Source organism: Thalassophryne amazonica, chromosome 14 (assembly GCF_902500255.1).
Source record: "Thalassophryne amazonica chromosome 14, fThaAma1.1, whole genome shotgun sequence".
NCBI classification, from domain to species: domain Eukaryota; kingdom Metazoa; phylum Chordata; class Actinopteri; order Batrachoidiformes; family Batrachoididae; genus Thalassophryne; species Thalassophryne amazonica.
The window spans coordinates 45750679-45773018 of record NC_047116.1 but is presented as its reverse complement, the minus strand read 5'-3'; the positions used below and the strand labels follow the sequence as shown (position 1 = coordinate 45773018).

Here is a 22340-nt window from a genome sequence, read left to right as displayed (position 1 = left end):
AGGAAACCAGGCACCAACCCTATAACGAAGTAGGTGATGCTGCTGGATTAGTGCTATATGTGCCCTCCTCCCCCACTTCTTTCAGCTGCCCCAGTTTGCTTGGTGTCATCACAAGGGAATTCAGTACAGATAAGCATTGGGACCTTGGACAAGTTTTATACTGGATACTATCTTACTGTTGCAACTGTAGCTCTATATGGAGAAACCTGTTCACTGTTCCTGGTGGATTTTCCCACTCAGTTACATAATGGACCTACTCTGCTTCACTTCTGAGCATCAGGTGTGCACAGAACAGGGATTAGTGCTGAAAATTATCAGTTAATTAGTTAATAATTAAGTCATAGGATGAGTTGGTGATTAACAAAAATCTATCATTTGTCTCCTTGACAGCAATGAGTGTTTTGAAATGAGATTTTATTGGCTTCACACTCACTGATGGCACAACTAATTAACCAGTATAGCCTTTTGAGTGCTCAAAGAAGGAATTGTGGCATAAATTTATTAAAGCTTTTCACTTCAAAACAACCAGCTCAAATAATGAATGTTGACAACTTCTAATAACATAGCCTTGCCAACAGTAACTGGGAAAGGATGAATTTGTCATTTAAAATTTTCATTATCACTAGTTATTCCGAGTCCCATAATAAATAATAGTAATCTATTTAAATCTTCAGTTTAATGTCTAAGAAATATTGTTAGGAATTCCCTGCACTTTATTTTTGAAAATACGGATTTAACTGTTTTACAGTACCAGCTTAAATAGGTTTTGCATTGGTATCTGTCAATAAATTTTCATTTCTTGTAAGTATCTCTGTCACCACATCCTATACGCAGATAAGTGGCAGAAAATGAATGAATGAATGCATGCAAGCATCTCTGATGACTAATTATTGGTATTGAAAAACATATCCGTCAACCTATGGTTGCGTGTCAGCGTTTGCTGCTTCTCGTCTTGTCTCCTCGTTTTGCTGCTTCTCTCGTCTGCATCGTTTGCTGCGTCTCTCTATCACTTTCAGTGTAATGCATTGACAACTCAATCATATCACATGCAGTTTTACACTTTGCACCAGCCATTTCAGTATGATTCTCAAAAATGCATCTAAAGAAATATCAAGCTTTTTTTAAAGAACATATTAATTATTCAACACATGCAACAATGTTCCATGAGATTACAACAATCTTGCAAAAACTGTGGCGCTTTTTCACAGGTGTTTCAAAAGTAAATGTTTTACACTGGTATTCCAGATACAAACCAACATTTTCTTGTGAAGGAGGAACAAACTGTTTCTGGTCACTTAATGTAAATTTTTCAGGCAGCCTTGACATTTTTAACTTGATCCCCAACAAATATATTAACATATTTTTAAGTTGACCTAACAAATTACACTTTATACTATGCATTATTAGAAGTATTCTCTCTATTAGAGCAACTTCTACTTAACCATACTTTTGTCACACTTTTATGCTGCATTACTTCCTGATGTGGTGATGCATCTGGACGGTCTATAAAGGATTTTTTTCCTTCAGTCACATCTTTTTACTTTGTTGATTTATTTCATTTTATATACAGTATGCTACGTCTTTTTGCTTCAACAAAAATCAATTAAAACGAAAACAAAACTCTAAACTTTGACTTCATTATCTTAAATATTAGAATGCCATGCTGCTGTCAGACCACTGTAAAATTATGATGCAAAAAGTAAAAATCCCTCCACCTGAAAAGCTGCCACAACAGAATATAGAACCTCAATTACCACATTCTCAAATACTTCTAATTTACCTTTCAGCACAAAGTGTAAAAAAGCAGTTCATAATCCGTATATTAAATATAAAAACAAATTGTGCAAAACAAACATCAACCCAAACAAAATTTACCATCGTCAAATAGACAGCTGGGGGCGCTGGGGAGCAGAATGAGTGCATACACTGAGATTGTAGCTAGGTAAATTACAGAACTGCAAAATGTTAAGTTGTCGTTCAAACGTTCATTACATTCATCTAAAATACGTTTTTTTCCCCCTTAATTCTAGTGTGGTAATGTATAAATGTCTGTCAACGTCGGTCTGCCCCCCCGACCGCCTCCCCTTAAAAAAAAAAAAAAAAACTCAACTTCTCAACTCTGAACCAAAAGTGTCCTTTCGGATAAACTCTGTCAGACTTTTGACATACCCATTGGTCATCTCCGTAATACCGAGCATCTCTTCGTTCTGTCCCCAAACACACTCTCGTTTTCAGTCTTCAGCGACAGAAGTCCAGATGTTCGGGATGTAACTAACAGCGGACACAGAATGGCGAAAAGACACAGCCTCGCCTCTGGTCGCCGACTGTAAAGCGACACACACTAAAGAAACATCCGCTTTCTTTCAAAGTAAAACCAATTATTCGAGTATGACTTGAAAGTATTGGAAATTTTGATATAAGAACATCTCGCTGTACTTTTTGTACAAAATGAAGTAAGACAGCCATATCTCCATTTCCCTTTTAAGGAAAGCAGTGATTAAGTTTTGCGTCACCAATCCCCCTAACTTGTATATACAAACACTGTGTCAATACATATTTATTATGATAGTGTTTAGGGTTATTTTTTTAAAAAAAAAAGAAGGAGTAGTTCAATGTCTTTAGATACAGTGTGTAGCAAGATAAACATTACTGTGACAACTCGTCCCAAATGTAGTGCTTTTATTTTGAAGTCCTAAGCGCCATTTCTACGTTGCTCGGTATATTTACACTAGCTTGTCGTTCAGTCAGTGAGCTTCGACTGCTGCAAAAACACTATTTAGCTTTTATTACAACAGCTGCGTAAAATGTTCCAACAGATTAATAAGATTGCTTGGTTCCGCAGCCTGCACATACGGTGTTAATCTTTATTTTGCATATGCTACAGATATATGTGATGTGGGACTTTTCATCCTGATTCAATGGAAAATGTGGGTGGGTGTCATCATGAGGAAGCAGCTTAGAAAAAAAAGAAAGAAAAAAGGCATTTCAATGAGAAAATGTTCTTGAAAAGCAATAAAAAGTGAATTGGGAAAAGTACATTTTAGAAAAAAATGTGCAAAATGAATTAACAATGCTAAAAATATAAACTATTTTGTTGACATTCAATGCATTTTATTAATATTTAATGGCATGTTGCATGCATAACTGCTTGCTGTAGTCACCAACAGTGTCGTGTTTATTCCCCTCTGATACTAGAAACCACATATATTTCCATATAAGGAAGCACAGAACACCCTTCCTTTAAAAAAAAAAAAAAACATGAAGGGGATGGGCCTTTATTCTACAGCTATTAAAATGTACCAGACCGTAAGACCAACCCCTAATAGAAATGTAAATCAAGTGACATTGGTTTACACGCCCCCCCCCCCCAAAAAAAAAGGTAATGAAAAGGAAAAAACAAAATAGATATTTCGCTCCTATTTACTTGATTGAAAATTGTCAAATGCAGTAACCAACATTAGTACAAATGCATAGTTTGAAAGGCTTTTGAAAGTTTGTCCACTGAAATGTAAACGGTAAATGGACTGCATTTACACTCAACAAAAATATAAACGCAACACTTTTGGTTTTGCTCCCATTTTGTATGAGATGAACTCAAAGATCTAAAACTTTTTCCACATACACAATATCACCATTTCCCTCAAATATTGTTCACAAACCAGTCTAAATCTGTGATAGTGAGCACTTCTCCTTTGCTGAGATAATCCATCCCACCTCACAGGTGTGCCATATCAAGATGCTGATTAGACACCATGATTAGTGCACAGGTGTGCCTTAGACTGCCCACAATAAAAGGCCACTCTGAAAGGTGCAGTTTTGTTTTATTGGGGGGGGGGGGGGGGTACCAGTCAGTATCTGGTGTGACCACCATTTGCCTCATGCAGTGCAACACATCTCCTTTGCATAGAGTTGATCAGGTTGTCAATTGTGGCCTGTGGAATGTTGGTCCACTCCTCTTCAATGGCTGTGCGAAGTTGCTGGATAGCGGGATGAAAGTCCTGGGTCCCAATTGAAAAGACGTTCCCGCTAGCTTGGCCAAAGGGGAGTAGGGGAGTTCCCCTTTGGTTGACCTGGTAGAGGAACAGTCTTTTGGTGCGAGCCGCGTGGGTTCGATCCCCCACCGTCGTCCCGGCCACGAAGGTCCTGTTGCTTCAATCTCATACAAAATGGGAGCAAAACCCAAAGTGTTGCGTTTATATTTTTGTTGAGTGTATATAGCACTTTTCCATCTGCATCAGATGCTCAAAGTGCTTTACAATAATGCCTCACATTCACCCCAATGTCAGGATGCTGCCATAATTGTCACTGTTGTGAAGGAAAGAAAAAACAAAACAGCTGGAACGTGTTGCGTGTCACGGTTCTGCTATGGAGGAAAAAAATAAAACCACACACCATAAAAAACACAGCATTTTATTGAATCCCTCTTATTGAACCAACAATACAAATATGAACCGTCTGTTCCTCTGTAGATGACCCGTGGTCACAGATGAACAGTCATGACATGACATGAATGAAGCAGTGCACTCTTATCATGTCCACATCTGTCGGCCTGGCATGTCCAGCCAGCCCTGCACGCATGTCCAGTGGACGGCACGCTGCAGGGCAGCCACCGCGTCATGTGGAACAGAGCTCATGTGGGTGATGTGACATTCAGATCGCCCACTGCGTGTTATGATCTGATGGTCTGTTTCACCTGGGGCAGCCTGTCAGTGTGCACGCCATGTGCTCGCTTGCTGCAGCTGGTCACAACAACAATATATGTTTTTATGTATGTCCACGTGAGGTTGTAAGGTCATGATGTCCGTCAAAACATGATACGTGTTTCCCACCTGAGACGTCCAGAACCAGAGATCTCAACAGCAGCTGCTGTCGGTGGCCATGCCCCCTGACAGTTCAGTGCACACAGCAACGTGTCTGTTATGTGATTATTATTTTTTAGTTATTTGTTATGTAATTGTGTATGTAGTTAGTGTAGGACTTATTAATATATCTGTCCTGGCTGTGGTCCCTGTGTTTTTAATGTGACACGTCATGTGCATGGAACCATCACTTGCAGCTGTCAGTCAGTCTCTGTTCAGCAGCTGGGAGGAGGCTCTCTGTGTTTTTTCATTTATCTTTGATGTCTTTTTAATAGAATGCAGTGGGCCCCAAACCTGGGGTCTAAAGTTGCACCCTAGGCTCTATAGTTATCCTAACCAGAGCTGGCATTGTATCCGAGGGTTCTCTTCAAGATGGCGATCGTTCCCTTAATTGCAGACAACTGCACCTCATGTGCGCTTGGGTGACCGGGGATTGCCTCAAGGTATTTCTTCAGGTTCTTCTTCATCAGGCCTGATGCCCCCACCACAACTGGGATGATATCAATGTCTTTCACTGACAATGTTGTTCGTAGGTAATTTTTCAGTTCTTGGTATTTTGAGATCTTTCCCCTTTCCGCTCGATTCAGGCCGTAGTCACTGGGGACTGTCACATTGAAGATTTTGGCTGTTTTCTCTTGCTTGTTTCAGATGACAATATCAGGTTTGATCTTGTCTTTTTTTTTCCATTTGCCTTGAATTTCCTTCTACAAGAGCGCAGTTGGCCCCAGACCCGGGGTCTAAAGCTGCACTCTTAACATTACTGGCTTTGTATCCGATGGCTCTCCTCAAGATGGTGACCCTTCCTCTCCTCAAATACTGCCTTTGATCTCCTGCCCCACTTCTCAAGTTTGAGTAGGCGAATCAGTGAGATCTCTTTTTCTTCTCCCCAATGGACCATTTTACAATGATGCAGTTTCACTGGATTCTTTTAGCCCATTGATGGTGTTGTTGCTGGGGTCCAGGATCAGAACTATCTGGTGGATGACACTGCTGATCTCGTGGATGACCCAGCTGAGTGCTGCTACAGAGGAGATGTCTCCCCACAGCACTGGGAGAAGTTGCACCATTTTCTTCATACGCCCTGGTGCCTAGGCTCTTTGTGGAGGTTTTAGCTGGGGTTTGTTTCTTTTGAAACATCCTCATACCAAGATCTCTCCTGGCAAACCCCTTCACAGTGGGACTGAGGACACTCGAGGCTTGTGTCCAGTAGGAACTTGCTGTGTGCGCTCAGACGTGGCTAGCCAGTCCCCGTCTGTACATCCATATTAGCAGTTCATGCAAGTGCGCTCCCACCCCCGGGACGCCACATGTTCCGGATTGGGGGGGGGGCACAACACACGCGCGATACGCACGCATGGCACATATGTTGCAGGGGGAGCCGATACTCTGGCACGTCACTCGTGGGGGCACTTAGACAAATTTCACATCCAGCTCAAAAGCGATTGTCTGCTGACTGTTTTCGTGCTAACAGCGTGAATGGTCACACATTTTCTAAGTATCAAGAGAGCAGTGTTGGATGTTCGTGTGTGTCACCTGGAATTTGGCCGACACCTGCCGCAAGAAGGATCGAATGGGCTCTTGCAGGACACACTCTGTCTTTCAGCCGCTGGTGTACGCAAATAGGTGTAGCGACAGGTACGAGGCATTAGAGGCAGCTGATTTTTCACAAATGGCATACAGTTCCTCCTTCATGCACGACTTGGCTTCAATCGTGTTACTTGTACGTGTGAAGGGGCCCTAACCAATCAGATTTGCGGAACAAATGTAATTGGATTAGAATTGTCTTTTAACATCACTGCTACTGGATTCAAGTATCTTGGCATTAATGTGCCACGTGCTTTTTCAGGCCTTTACTCTCCTAACTTTACTCCACTTACGACCAAAGTTAAGTCTGACTTTCAGAGATGTAATAATCTTCCTCTTTCAATTATTGGGGAGATTAATGTAGTTATAATGAATGTTTTACCAAAGTTCCTTTATGTGTTTGAATCAATTCCTTTATTTTTTACCAAAACACTTCTTTGACACCTTAGATAGAATAAGTAGTTTTATTTTGGGGGAAAGTCTCCAAGGATCTTCAAGTTGTTGCTCCAAAGATGCAAGTTCAATGGTGGTCTGGCCTTACATAATTTTATATTTTATTATCGGGCATTTCATCTTTAGAAAATACAATTTTGAGTTGATGCTCCAAATCTATCACAGTGTAAAATAAAGGCTTCATCTTGCTCTTCTTTGTCCTCATCTGCTCTTACATTTCTCTTTGCCAACTAGTTATCAATGTATGTGAAAAACCCGGTTGTGCTTAATATTGTAAGATTTGGTATAAATTTAGAAAACATTTTATATTTGTATCAGCTTCCCCCCCAGGTTCATTACACAACAACCACTCCCCCCCCCCCCCCCACACAGAATCAGAATGCCTTTTATTGTCATTATACATTGGTACAACGAGATTAGGGCCATCCAGTTGCAGTGCAATAAAATAGAATAAAAATAAAAACCACCTGGACTATCTGCTTTCGCTGCCTGGCATTAACAAAAGTATACAATTTTGTTGACTTGTATTCTGAAGGTCTTTGTTTTTTGGCAATTTATAAGTTATTAAAACTATCATTCTTTTTAGGATTTTCCAAGTTTTAAATTTTATCTCTGTGTTTCCCCAGTTCCCCTCCCTACCTCCTCAGCAGTTAAGTGGTGATTTTCTCATTTTTAAAACAGTCAAAGAATTATTTCTGAGATTTATAATCTTATGTTAGATCTTTATGATCACTCAAATCTAAAAACAAAATTTGTTTGGGACGGGATGCTGGGATTGCAATTCAGTGAGAGTTGGTGGGAGCAAGTTGTGAATGGGATACACCCGGTATCGTCTTGTGCTCGGCTTGCTCTTATTCATTTCAAGATAATATATAGGGTCCACTTCTCAAAATCAAGACTATCTCACATTTTTCCAGAGACAGAAGGCAAATGTGACAGATGCTCTAACAGTCAGCGTAATTTGAGCCATTTTTTTTTTTTTTTTTTTTTGTCCAAAACTACACACGTTTTGGTTTAGCAACTTCATCATATTATCTGGTATATTGGGCATTCCTTTACATCTCTGTCCATTGATAGCAATCTTTGGTGCTCCCAGTGAGACCATACATTTAAACTCTGTGCAGTTGGAGATTATCCGATTTACCTCATTACTACCCAGATGCCGTTTACTTTTACTATGGAAATCTCCTCACCCACCAACCATTTCACTCTGGCTTAGGGACGTTGCATTCTTTCTCAAGATGGAGAAAATTAAATATACATTGAGAGGATCCACACACAAGTTCTCTCACATATGGGAAACATTTCTGACCTACCTGCCCACCTTATGAATCTTGCCAGACAGAGTACACACAGATTGATTGACTTCTACGAGACAGTGCTATGTATATGCACACTCAATCTTGTGAGCCAGGATGGGTGGGTTCTTATTTTTTTTCTTGTTCCTCTCCTTTTCATTACTTACTGTAAAGAATAAATTGTTTTTTTCCCCCATTTCTACTCAATGTTTGTATTCATTTGTTTTTACTATGTATATAATTGAGTGTTGGTGGTTTTGTTTTTTCTTAAAAAATGTAATTGTAAATTGCAGTTTTATTTGATATCGCTTGTAAAATATATATATAAGCAAGAGTCTACATTAGTGTGAAACATTCTCATTCATGTTACCTTTATTTGTTTTACAGTTGGAAAGAAAAACAAATCATCTCTGCCTCAATTTGAAATGTAACGTCTCAACAGTTACATATGAAACTTCAAGCCACACTAACATACAAGTTCAATAAAAATCCTTAGATAAAAATACATTCAGTTTGCTCAAGAGAGGACAAGAAGCTGCCGATAGAACAGCTTAGTGTGACTTTAGAATAATTAATTTTAATGTGTACAACTTATGGAAAAGTGTGCATCGGACAAAAATACTTTTATGAGGAAAGAGGAATTGTTTTTCCATCTTGAAGTCATTGCCAGACACAGACTGACACCTATCGGTCTAGTAAGGCAGAATTTCTTACCCCTATGCTATGAACACCATTCTTCCACAGGATATGCGGTATGGAAGCAAAATTTGTCAGTAATCGAAAAAAAAAAAAAAAAAAAAAATCATCAAGTAATCCCCAAGAAAAGCAGACAAAAGAAACTTGAAATGGTATTAAATATTAGCAACAGTCAAACAGAAAGAACAAACCAGTCATCACTACAGACTGTAATAAAACAATTCGAGCATGAGTTTTGAAAATTATAACACTCCTGATTTCCGAACATAAGGCATTTGTGAAAAACAACCTCTGAAAGGATAATGAGATGCTCTGTCAATTATATCACTCAGGTGAGCCTGACAAAACATGAAGGGGGGGATTATGAAGGAACATAGAGATGTGCTTTAATAAACCACATGGTGGCTTTGCATGTTTTAGCCCATTAAACTAAAGCCAGCTATACACTACACAATATGATGCCAGTGCCTTATCAACATAACTCAGTGCTGCATCAAGGTAATGCAAGAGAGTACTGCAGAATAATCACAGAATACAGTGCCCACATCAAGGTGTGTGGCTCTAGCTGGGCAGCAAAGGAACACCGGGAGCTGCGCACTGTGCATGGTGCTGCACAGTTTATCCCATGTAGAGCTGATGTGTAGCTCTGGAGTGCAAATAAATATGTAACGAGGCTATGCTTCAGTCAACACTCAATAAGTTATGGTGTGTGCACAACATAAAATTACTTCCTATGTTTGATTAGTTCATCGCAGAACATAACCATCTGTGCCAAATTGTGAAACATATACAAAGAACTGAGATAAACAACATGGCTGCATGGTAGACATCATACGGATTTTTTTGTGGATAATAGAAACACAGAAATACATTTACTGAGCAAAGAATATATATATATATATTTTTTTTGCTCAGAGAGAAAAGTGCATGTGAGCCAGCACCAAACTGTGGAAATGACTTGTATATTGTGCACACGCAGTAGCATTTCTTGCATTTTTTTTATTTTAGATTTTTTTTGCTATACGAGGGCTGTCCGTAAAGTATAGGTCCTTTTTATTTTTTTCAAAAACTATATGGATTTCATTCATATGTTTTTACGTCAGACATGCTTTCACCCTCGTGCGCATGCGTGAGTTTTTCCACGCCTGTCGGTGACGTCATTCGCCTGTGAGCACTCCTTGTGGGAGGAGTTGTCCAGCCCCTCGTCGGAATTCCTTTGTCTGAGAAGTTGCTGAGAGACTGGCGCTTTGTTTGATCAAAATTTTTTCTAAACCTGTGAGACACATGGAAGTGGACATGGTTCGAAAAATTAAGCTGGTTTTCAGTGAAAATTTTAACAGCTGATGAGAGATTTTGAGGTGATTATGTCGCTTTAAGGACTTTTCACGGTGCGAGACGTCGCGCTGCGCTCTCAGGCGGCGTCATCAGCCTGTTTCAAGCTTAAAACCTCCACATTTCAGGCTCTATTGATCCAGGACGTCGTGAGAGAACAGAGAAGTTTCAGAAGAAGTCGGTTTCAGCATTTTATCCGGATATTCCACTGTTAAAGGAGATTTTTTTTAATGAAAGACGTGCGGACGGGTCCGCGCGTCGGGACGCAGCCGACGCGGTGCCGCGGCACAGGAAAAACACCTCCGTGTTGATAACCATTTGTAAAATCCAGGCGGCTTTTGATGGCTTTCAGTGGAGTGAGTATATGAGAAATTGTTTATCAGCTGGACATGTTCCAACTTGTCCTCAAGGCTTCCAACAGAGGTGTTTTTCCTGTGGCGGAGCGTCGCAGCGGCTGCGAGCCGACGCTGCAATCCGCCCGCACGTCTTTCATTAAAAAAATCTCCTTTAACAGTGGAATATCCGGATAAAATGCTGAAACCGACTTCTTCTGAAACTTCTCTGTTCTCTCACGACGTCCTGGATCAATAGAGCCTGAAATGTGGAGGTTTTAAGCTTGAAACAGGCTGATGACGCCGCCTGAGAGCGCTGCGCGACGTCTCGCACCGTGAAAAGTCCTTAAAGCGACAGAATCACCTCAAAATCTCTCATCAGCTGTTAAAATTTTCACTGAAGACCAGCTTAATTTTTCGAACCATGTCCACTTCGATGTGTCTCACAGGTTTAGAAAAATTTTTGATCAAACAAAGCGCCAGTCTCTCAGCAACTTCTCAGACAAAGGAATTCTGACGAGGGGCTGGACGACTCCTCCCACAAGGAGTGCTCACAGGCGAATGACGTCACCGACAGGCGTGGAAAAACTCACGCATGCGCACGAGGGTTCAAGCATGTCTGACGTAAAAACATATGAATGAAATCCATATAGTTTTAGAAAAAAAAAAAAAAGGACCTATACTTTACGGACAGCCCTCGTACACACAATACTGGTCCATCCAAGGTACCCTCCCCCCCACACACACTTAAAGTATAGTCACATGGCATCATTGTGTAGTGTAGTGAATGTCCAGCTTTAATCACATTAAACGATGCTGCTAACTATGCTCCCACTGTGGACAAAAAGTCTTTTTTTTTTTTTAATCTGCAAGGCAATCATAAGTAAAATTAAATTAATTAATATCGGACAAAATATCGACTGTGTGTTACCTAGTGCATGACATGCATATTTCAAGTGTCCGCAACTTCAGATTCACAGCTGAATGAAATTAATTAAAAGAAAGAAAAAGAAGGAAAAAAACCCCATAAAAATATGACATTGACTTTGGAAATCATTTGGTAGAAATTGAAAGTATATGCAAATTGTATTCAATGATGAAAAACATGCAAAACCATTAACATGGTCATTTAAGTGCACTGTGCAAGATGACCTCAGTGAAATAAAACATATTTAGGTTCATAGAATCTCATACCATACCTACTACATAATGAGCAATTAGGTATAAACCCCTCCTACCACTTGTGTGCATCAGCATTACACGATGCAGTTCTAACACGCACTACACATATTATATTCACTCATACAGCACATGTTCTCATGCTGCTAATATTGCTTTATAATACCTTATGTGTATAACTTTGTGTCTACTAAATGTTGTGATGTGACTGATGCATGTTTGCCTTCATTTGTAAAACATTCATTCACATTTGTGCAAGTTAAATCAGATGCGGCCAATGTTTTGGCTCTTATTACAGCTAAAACACTCTTCACCATTTCTCTCTGATACAGATTCTTTGGTCCAGTCAACTGTCTCACCAGTGTTTGATAAATGCCCAGTTTTATCGACCAGCCTTGTGTCCCTGTTTTATATATACACAAAGTATCACTGGTCAGTACAGACTTCCACAGAGAATCCCCAGTAACTACTTATTTATGTGGATGTTTACAGGTCTATCTGATCCCAGACCAGCTGTGGAGATAGGAGGTCCAGCCTGAACCCCGTGGACTTGATGACTCTTCCTCTCCTGAAGAAGGGGGTGGGGGGGGGGGGTGGAATGCAAGAACACCTGGTAAGTCACGAAAGAGCAATGACAGAATGTTCTCAAACACTTGTGAATGGATTTATTAATTCGGCATACAAATCAACAGTTTAAAAAAAAAAATCTCATAAAAACAACAACTTAACAGTGTACTCATGTGGCCAAAAGGGTGTAGGCAGAAGCAAAGCTTATAAATACCACCCCTTATACTATATATATATATATATATATACATATATATATATACATATATATACATATATATATATACATATATATATATACATATATATACATATATATACATACATATATATACATATATATATACATATATATATACATATATATACATATATATATACATACATATATATATATATATACATACATATATATATATATATACATACATATATATATATATATATATATATATATATACATACATATATATATATATATATACATATATATATATACATACATATATATATATATACATACATATATATATATATATATATATATATATATACATACATATATATATATATATATATACATATATATATACATACATATATATATATATATATATACATATATATATATATATATATATATACACTCACTCATAACAACAAATACCAAGAAAGTGTGCACAAATTATATAAATTAAACAATGAACTAAAATTTCAAAACACAACCAGACAAACAATAGTGCACAATGCACAAACCCAAAACAATAACAAAATCTGTAAACATAATTCTTCAAACTATAACAAGTAATTTTATTATTTTTGGAAAGCCTTTTAAAGCCAACTAAGGTATCAAGTAATTTAATGTTATCAGGATGACTATTCCAAATGTTAACACCTTTAACAGAAACACAATGAATTTTTATAGTAGTTTGAAATTTTAATTTCTCAAAAAACAGTATTCCTCTCAAATTACAGCTGGAGTCCCTCATTTTAAACAGATCCTGAACATGTTGAGGCAAAAGTTTATTTTTAACTTAAAACATAACTTGTACTGTGATGTAATCAACCAAGTCCCAGAATTGTAAAATATGCAAACAGGCAAATAACATATTCATTGGCTCACGATATGGTTTGTTACTGATAATTCTTATATCTTTCTTTTGCAACAAAAATATTGGATTAATATTAATTTTACAGGTGTTTTCCCAAACCTCAACATAAAATAGTTAATGAATGTTGGGAGAGGAAGTCTTGTGCTTTATGCAGAATTGCAATGGCTTTTGATATTTTAGATTTAACATAATTAATGTGTTTTCCAGCTTAATTTATTGTCAATAAAAACACCAAGAAATTCTGTATCAGTTACAATTTCAATATCATGTAGTAACCTCTTAAGACTTAAACCTCAAGACACGCAGAAATGACATTAATACACAACTTATTATACCCCCCCCCCCCCCCCCCCCCCAGACATTTTAGCCATAGCGGTTATGAGTGATCTCAAGATTGTTAAGATGGTGCTGGTTTCACTGTAGTCACAGACTTTACCAGCTAATTTCACTGAGGAAAGAGTCCCTCAGTGAAATCAACCACTGATGCGACTGTCAGGAATGAATCTTGCCTCTTTATTGCACGAGATTGAGATCCACCGATTTCAATGTTCCAAATTTTCTTAACCTGCTAATAAAATTAAGAAAAGAAAAATCTTTAAAACCCTTTGTGGATTACTTTAATATAAAGACACAATATCATAACATGTCTTGAAAAGAGAAGTTTAATACCAATGTAATGTAGTGTAGAACCTGTACCTTGTGCAATGGCGGCCAGTTTACTTTTCTCCTCTGGGCTGAGCTGCAGCATGGTGTGAATGACAGGAAGCAGAGCCCGCCGCTCACTACCTGATCTCAGGAAAATGAACTGCAGCAGGACGTTCTTCAGATACTCCAGATTGGCTACGCCCTTCTCTCTCTCCTGATTCCTCTCCAGACGGCGAACTTCACTCTTCAATAACTGTTTGTGAAAGAAACCGGTGTCAATAAATGATTAAACCCTAAGATGAGTCAGAACTATTATGGTAAGAAACAAGTGCTTAAATTAAGGATTCTCTTCTCCAAAGATAATGTGTAACAAAATGTTCAATCAAACTTTTGTAACATGCTGTTCACAAATGCGATGTGTTTGAGAATAAACCCAGATATGAACTTGCTGCTAAACTACAAAAACATTGTAAATACCACCATTGAAGTGGTTAAGTTTTCACTGACATTTGTCTGTCAGCAGGACATCTCAAAAAGATATGAACCAAATTCAATGAACTTTGTTGAATAAGAAGAAACAAAGAGCCAAATCATTGCTACACATTTTTCATGTCAATGTCAAATTTATTTATATAGGACATTTAATACAGAAAAACTGCCCAAAGTGTTGCACACACCCAAAAAATATTAATAGTAATAATGAAAAACACAACAGGAACAAAATGGCTAAAATGATAATCATAACCAAATCAGGAATCGGCTAGCTTGAGTCGAAAGCCAGAGCAAACAAATGAGTTTTTAAGCAAGACTTGAAGATGTTTAAAGACGGGGCAATATGGACATTCAAAGGAAGCCTGTTCCAGAGTCTTGGAGCCGCCACTGAAAATGCATGGTCTCCCCTGGTTTTCAGCCGGGATCTCAGCTTTTCAAATTTATTATAACTGTCAAAGATGACACTAAGATTCCTTACAGACGGGTGGCAGTGGATACTCAGCGAGCCCAGAGCAGTGGCATCAAATGAGTTCCAAAATACCGCAATCTCGGTTTTAGAGTTGTTCAGATTAAGACAATTATGGGTCAACCAGTCCTTCACTTCCTTCAAACAATTATTCAAAAGTTTAAAATTGTCTCTGCCCGGGTACAGCAGAAGATAAATTTGCAGATCATCTGCAAAGCAGTGAAAAGAAATATTATATTTTCTAAAAACTGACCCGAGTGGCAGCATATACAGAGAAAACAATAAAGGGCCCAAAATGGAACCCTGTGGTACTCTGCATTTTAGTGGGGCAACATCAGACAAATGAGGGCCCAGGTGCACAGCAAACCACCGATTTTCCAAATAGGATGTAAACCAACGTAAGGCAGTACCTTTAATGCCAACATGATTTTCAAGGCGCAACAACAGAATTTTATGGTCAACTGTGTCAAACGTTGCCGTTAAATCTAGAATAGAATAGAATAGAAATACTTTATTCATCCCAAGCTGGGAAATTTCTTTGCAGTAGCAGCATTTACACTTAGACAGTGCACCCTTGTTCCCACTATTAATAGTAGAATAAAATAAGGAATAAAATAGAAATAAAATATATAAAATTAAAATTCAAAATAAAGAAAAAATATAATATGTACAACAAAGTGTGCAATAATAATGTACAGTGTGCAGTAATAATGTACAGTAACAGTATATTAGAGCCGATATATGGATTAGCAGTATACACCAGATGTCATGGGGTGTCTCAATATACTGATAAAGGATGGATCAGCTTTTATTATACAGTGTGATGGCATGTGGCAGGAAAGATTTCCTGTATCTGTCCCTTCGACAGCGGAGCTGAAGCAGCCTGTGTGAGAAGCTGCACTTTACGTGCATTAGGGTAAAACAAGTTACCCAGAACTTTGAGTTCTTGGATTTGTTTTTCCTCAATCCATTTCGGGCACGTACGGGAATTGGCAGCATGATCGCCAGAGCAATTTACACATCACACAGGACCCTGACAGTTGGCAGAATTGTGGTCACACTTACCACAGGCGTTGCAACACTCAGCGCTTTGACAAGAAGATCTGAAATGGCCAAACTTCTGACATTTAAAACAATGAATGGGGTTAGGGATATATGGGCTAACCCTGACATGCAATCTAATCTAAAAGAATTAAATCTAAATCTAAAAGAATTAAAACAATAGAATGACCAGAATCAACAGTTAAAATTAAGTCATTAAAAACTCTTAAAAGTGCAGTTAAAGTGCTATGGCGCAACTTAAAACCAGATTGAAATTTTTCAAAAATGCCATTAGCCTCCAAGTAAGTTTGAATTTGTTTAAAAACCAAATTTTCCAATATTCTGGACAGAAAAGGCAACTTCAAAATTGGCCTATAATTTGCAAGGACTTCAGAGTCCAAATTTTGCTTTTTAAGCATGGGCTGAACAACCGCATGCTTAAAAGAACCAGGGACACAGCCAGAAGTCAGCGATAGATTCGTGATCTTCAGTAAATAAGGGCCAACCACATCAAATGCATATTTGAGCAGTTTGGGAGGAAAACAATCAAGTGGACAGTTAGAGGGTCAGAGCTTTTGCACAGCAACAGACAGATCACTGAGAGTAATTTGCTCAAAAGCCGTAGAACAGACTATGTTCATGGAGGGATTTGCCTCAAAAGAGGCAGGAGGTTGAAGCCCTGATGGCAGATATTTTATCAATAAAAAAGTTAAGAAAGCTATCACACAATGTTTGACAGTAAACAACACTGTTTAACTCCACAAGATTCACTAATTTGTTTAAAACATTAAACAGGACCTGGGGTCTCTTAATATTTGACACAATTAAATTTGACATGTAATCAGCTTTCGCAGATTTGACTGTTCTCTGATAATTTGACAAACAGTCCCTTAAAATGTCCAATGACACACGAAGCTTATCCTTTTTCCACCTCCTTTCAGCCCTTCTACATTCTCGCCTCAGTGCACGAGTGGTGTCATTTAACCAAGGCTCAGCTGCAGACTTAGCCTTTTGGATTTTCAAAGGCACAAGCAGATCTAAAATAGAGATGCAAGTTGAATTAAACATTTCCATAGTCTCTTCAACTGAGCTAGTTGACAAATCCAAAGCTGGCGCCAGGGAAATAAATGCGCTCGAAAATTCCTCTGCCGTTGAAGAGTTAATTACGCACCGCGTACGCGTCAGGGCGCACGGCATAGATGGAGCACAAGGCAATTTTACAGAAAAAACAGGAAAGTGGTGAGAGAGACTGGTATATATATATATATATAAAAAAAATGCTTCTTCAAACTAGATATTATATTCTCTTGTTTGTACAATTGTTAAACATATATCTTCACTTTTTGTTTGTGGAAAAAAGCTCATTTGGAAAAATTATGGTTGCTTGATTGGGAAATCTGACAATCAACTTTAATTATTTTTATAAGAGGTACTAAGTCTTGTATTCACCCTATTGAGGTTTTAAATCCCACAAAATCTTGAAAACTTCGGAGAGGTCACCTGCGAGATTGCATTGAGACGGTCTGATAAGGCTGCACTTTAACTGCTGCACATAAACAACAGCATTAACATTGCAACATAAAACTCTGTATATTGTGCCTAAAACTCTAGTGAATATATTATATGGGTTTATAGACCTTGTTATTGTGTTTATGTAAATATGTGAGAAGTTCAGGTTGTTTCTCCGTTATTTTCAATGGGAATCCCTGTGAGCTGGATTTGCTTCCTGTTCATGTCATTCTGGGGGAAATTGCTCTTTAATGTCCTGCTTATTGTCCTTACAGCACTGTTTGTTCCAGAGTAATATATATAAGATGTCTGAAATATGTTTTGCATTTATTATATTCCACGCAGATTAAATGTATCAGACACGGATTATTTGGAATATTTGTTTTAGCAAGTTTTTGTGGTCTCATGCATGCAGTCTCTTATTAATGTGATGAAAAGCATAAAAAAAAATTATATTTTGGTAGGATAATGTTCATTTGCAATTGTTGTCATGTGGATTCTCTATGCTGTTTTGACTGCAGTCTCTGGCATGCAAGGGATTATGGAATATCTCAATAGGGCAAACAGGCCTTGAAGTACATTGGTGGCGGTGCTGAACTCCATACGCCACAATATGAAGCAGATGAGAGCAATGACTCCCCCTGGATGTGATTCCAGTTTGACACAGTTTACTTCTCCAGCCTAGGCCGGTGTTGCAACACCGGTACCCAACTCATTGCCCACCAAGGTACCTGCTCAATATTTTTTTAAACACATGGTTCTCATTTTTGCTAATAAATTGACTTGACATTGTTTGCTTACACCCTCACATTAATATCAGTGCTATATTGCAATTCACCCTCCCACAAGCCCCCACTCTGACAGAGTTGCCAAATCCCATTATAATAAGGTAAATCATTTTTTTCTTTTTCATCTTCTTTTGGCTGATCCCATTAGAGGTCACAAACGCAGATCGATGATCAGTCTCCATTTCAGCCTGTCCTCTGCATTTTCTTCTTCCACCTGCATGTCCTCTCTAACCCCATCCATGACCCTCTTTTTGGACTTCCCTTTTTCCTCTTAAGTGGTGACTCCTCAGCATCTATCTCCCATCTACCCTGCATCATCTCTCTCACTCTGTCTTCAAACTGTCTGGCCTGCGCTGTTCGTCTGATATGAGCGTTCCAAATCCAGCAAGTTCTCATCACTCCCATGGAACATCGCAGCATTTTTAGCTCTCGCCCCTGTCTTGTCAGCACCACCAACTACATTTTTAAGTCAAGACTTAAAACCTATTTTTATTCTCTTTCTTATGAATAGTTTTTATTTTTTATGTTTTATTCTTTTACTTGTTTTTAATTATGTATTTGAATTTTTTAATTTTATGTATTTATTTTAATTTTTTATGTTCAACTGTTCTGCGTGAGGCGCCTTGAGACGGCTTTTGTTGTGATTTGGCGCTTTATAAGATGATTAAATTGAAAACTGAATTTGAACACAGGCGATCTCACTACCGACATCTTGCAAACTTTCCCTTTCACTTCTGCAATTTAAATATAAGGTACTGTATTTATAGGGTCATTATAAGACAAACTACCTAATGATAAATATATATATATATATATATATATATATATATATGTATTTCATTTTTGCTTTACAAATTTCGTGTGGTTGTTTTTAACGCCACTGACGCGCTTCTTTTGAAGCTCGGTTGCTTGTCTCGCGAGATTTGGCAACGCTGCCGTATACGTCACAACAAGTATGGCGGCGTCTACTACCTGCGAGAAGAGCTGAACAGAAAGATTTTATTTTAAACGTTTTACATGTGATAGCTTAAAAAACCGGCTACATAGTTTTCGACAGCTGGAAGACTTGCTCCGCCGTGAGCATGGGGCTGGAGCGCTTGCTGTGCGCGGAGCTGGAGCGTTACTCCAAACAGATTTTGCTCCGTGTCGTTCCGCAGAGCTTCAGGATGTCCGCTAGCAGCGGCTCCTCTCAAGTTATCAACCGCATTCAGAGCGTCCGCAGGTTCCAAGTCAGTCCAGGTCAGCCCCCCAAAGACGTGGTTCTGTTCCAGCACGACAGGACGCGTTTCTTCCGCCTGCTGTCGTTTTTCTGTGGAGGTCAGGCTCTCTTCTGGGCATACGTGTCTCACTTCGCGTACACCAGCCTCAGAGACACAGGGGGCGCTACAGAGCAAAGCCCCGCGTCCACCAGCACGGGGCTGCCTGGGATGTTTAACTTTGACGTAAACCTGGGCTCCACCGTGTGGAGGCACAGCTTCACACTGGGAAGCCTGGCAGTGGGAATGTTAATAGTCGGGATCGGGGTTATACTGTGTCGTCGATCTGTCAGCCAGGTGGTTCTGCACAAAGGTGGCCGGATGGTGACCGTCTGCACTCAGTCACCTCTGGGACCAGGTCGGGGACGCAAAATCACAGTCCCACTGTCTCAGGTAGCCTGCCATGCCAACAGACATGAGTCCCCTTTCTTCATCCCATTCAGAATTAAAGGACACAGGCTGTACTTTCTTTTGGACAAAGAGGGGACACTGAACAATCCTCACCTCTTTGACATCACAGTCGGGACTTACAGACCGTTTTAAACTTTCTGGAGCTGAGATTCTATAGATGACACTTTGTCAGCTTGACGGGTTCTATTCAGTCAAGTAAAATGCAGAAAACCAGATGCATAGTTGTTGAACTTTGTGTTTGGAACATCAGATTGAACACATTTTGTTAATGTTGCCAAAAATACATAATTTTGAAATAATAAAAAAACTGCATGCATGAAAAATGTGTACAATTACTTACACCAAAGACGACATTTTTGTTAGCAGGATTATTCTAAATAACTGGAAGAACATTCAACGTGCATGTCTCCACCACATCTGACCAATCCTTGAATTCTGCATTAGAACTAAAACATTTATGTTGGTAGCTGTCAAAATGTACATTTAACACAAGCAGAGCCTTACCTGGATGTGTGCATAAACTCAAGATTGTCAGGAAATATGTATGACTGGTGGGTTTATGCTGAGGTCAGAACCCTCAGACATTCTTAAAGACCAGACAAAGTGCAGATCAGCAGCAAAATGTTTGGTTTCTTTAACTTAGAAATAGTGATTATTCCACCAAGATTCATGTGGTCTTGCAGAAAACTGAGTCACATTGTTAAGAATAACTTAACTGCAAGAAGAACCTGTTAAAATCTTAATGATTCAGATGCTGAGAGTTTTTGACTCAACAGTAATGCTTATATCTTTATTATCAAAAATGAAACACAACCTTTTTCTTTGGACCCAGATGGAGCATCAGTAGATTTTTATTTTTGGAGGGGCCATCGTGTCATATATTTAAACATCCTCAAGGGCACTTTTCAGAATCTAATTTAATGACCAAGTATGTCAACACATACAAGGAATCTTGTGTGCACAATAAGTTATACATAATACAGCATTAATTGTCTGTTTTCATGCTGCTGAGGTGGAAAATTATTTATTTATTTTACAGAAAAAGGTGTTTTATCTCTTCCTGTGTAATAACATGCCAGATATCTTAAGAGCATGGATAGCAGTTTGGACCTTGGGACACCTCCGTCTCAGTCGTGACATGTAAAGCTTAACCAGCGTGTTTAGTGGCACTGTGTTTTTAATCTGTCTGGCACACGGCCACTTTAGTGATTGCAGCTATCATCTGAAATAAATGAGTTTAGCTGTTGCCTAAACTTTTGAAAAAGTGAATGTGAGTGTATACGCACTGTGATCTGCTCCATGAGTGCAGCATTGGTGGCCTCTGTTTCATGCAGGATGCCGTTCATGTGCTCCATACTACGTGTGGCGGTGCTTAACTTTTGACTGAGTTCTTCTTTGGTTGGCTCCACTGTCCACACAAATGGCTCTAAGGAGAAAATGAAAGACTTATTAAAGGCTTACTGTACAGTGCCTAAAAAGAAGTACGCAAAGGATGTCAAAATTGAAAGAAGAGGGTATCTTTATTTAAAAAAAAAAAATGTAAAAAATGAACTCTCAATGTGACAGTAAATGTCAGCAACATGATCCAAACCATAAAACACATCAATACTAGATTGTATAACCACTCCTTTATCCAACACAAGATATCATTATTATAGTAATTTTGCAAACCACTGGATGCAGACAACATTTCCAAATCATTGAATATCTCTTCAAGTTCAGTTAACTCATAATAAATGGAAATAGTACAGTAAACCAATCTGGAGCAAGTCGTCCTCAAGAACAAAAAGTAACTACATGAAGGAGACTAGTGTGGAAAGCCACCATGTCACCGATGACGACCATAAAGGAGTTCTAGGGACAATGGCTGTAATTAGAGAGGCTGTACACAACATTTACCCGTTGCTTCACCATTCACAGCTTCTTTATTTTCATTACGTTTGGAAAGAGGTGTTATTTGATTTAAAACAACGATTTGTTTTGAAGTTATTGATTCCAGAAGGTCGAATCTTTGAATATCTATCCAACTTTACTTGCCAGAGAGTGGCAGAACATTTGGAGGAATGATGTTTAATCAGTCAAGTCCCACAACAACAAACGGAGGATATTATTACTATTATTATTTTTCCTTTACAAGCGGGACAGTAACTTCAGTTTACAAGCCGGCAAAGCGGGAGATGTTAATGGTCCAATCCACGCCAGAGAACTGTTGGCTGCCCCACAAAAAAGGCACATTAATGAGGAACGAATAAAAACTGTCCGGCAGAGAGCAGACGATTCTTGTTTTTTGCCCGCAACAATAGACAAGAATCCTGGTTAA

General features: G+C 38.7%; 2 protein-coding genes across 3 annotated transcripts in view; one reads left to right on the top strand and one right to left on the bottom strand.

Annotated features, from left to right (window-relative positions):
* Positions 1 to 11625: 11625 nt before the first annotated feature.
* LOC117524090 (GRIP and coiled-coil domain-containing protein 2) overlaps positions 11626 to 22340 on the bottom strand; it is a 51423-nt gene continuing 40708 nt past the window's right edge. For both annotated transcript variants that reach the window (XM_034185820.1, XM_034185821.1), the window contains 3 exons: positions 21307 to 21446; positions 14109 to 14310; positions 11626 to 12301 (listed from right to left, as the gene is read on the bottom strand). In XM_034185820.1, coding sequence (XP_034041711.1) covers positions 12228 to 12301; positions 14109 to 14310; positions 21307 to 21446 — 416 coding nt within the window. In that variant the 3' untranslated portion in view covers positions 11626 to 12227. The remainder of the gene's footprint in view (positions 12302 to 14108; positions 14311 to 21306; positions 21447 to 22340) is intronic.
* Positions 19294 to 20555, top strand: tmem223 (transmembrane protein 223). The gene has a single exon (XM_034185822.1). It carries the CDS (start codon positions 19436 to 19438, stop codon positions 20150 to 20152), a length of 717 nt encoding a protein of 238 aa, XP_034041713.1. The 5' UTR covers positions 19294 to 19435; the 3' UTR covers positions 20153 to 20555.

What these genes read in the sequence shown, in the direction of transcription:
- tmem223 (XM_034185822.1), top strand. Translation starts at nt 19,436, where the DNA reads ATGGGGCTGGAGCGCTTGCTGTGCGCGGAGCTGGAGCGTTACTCCAAA.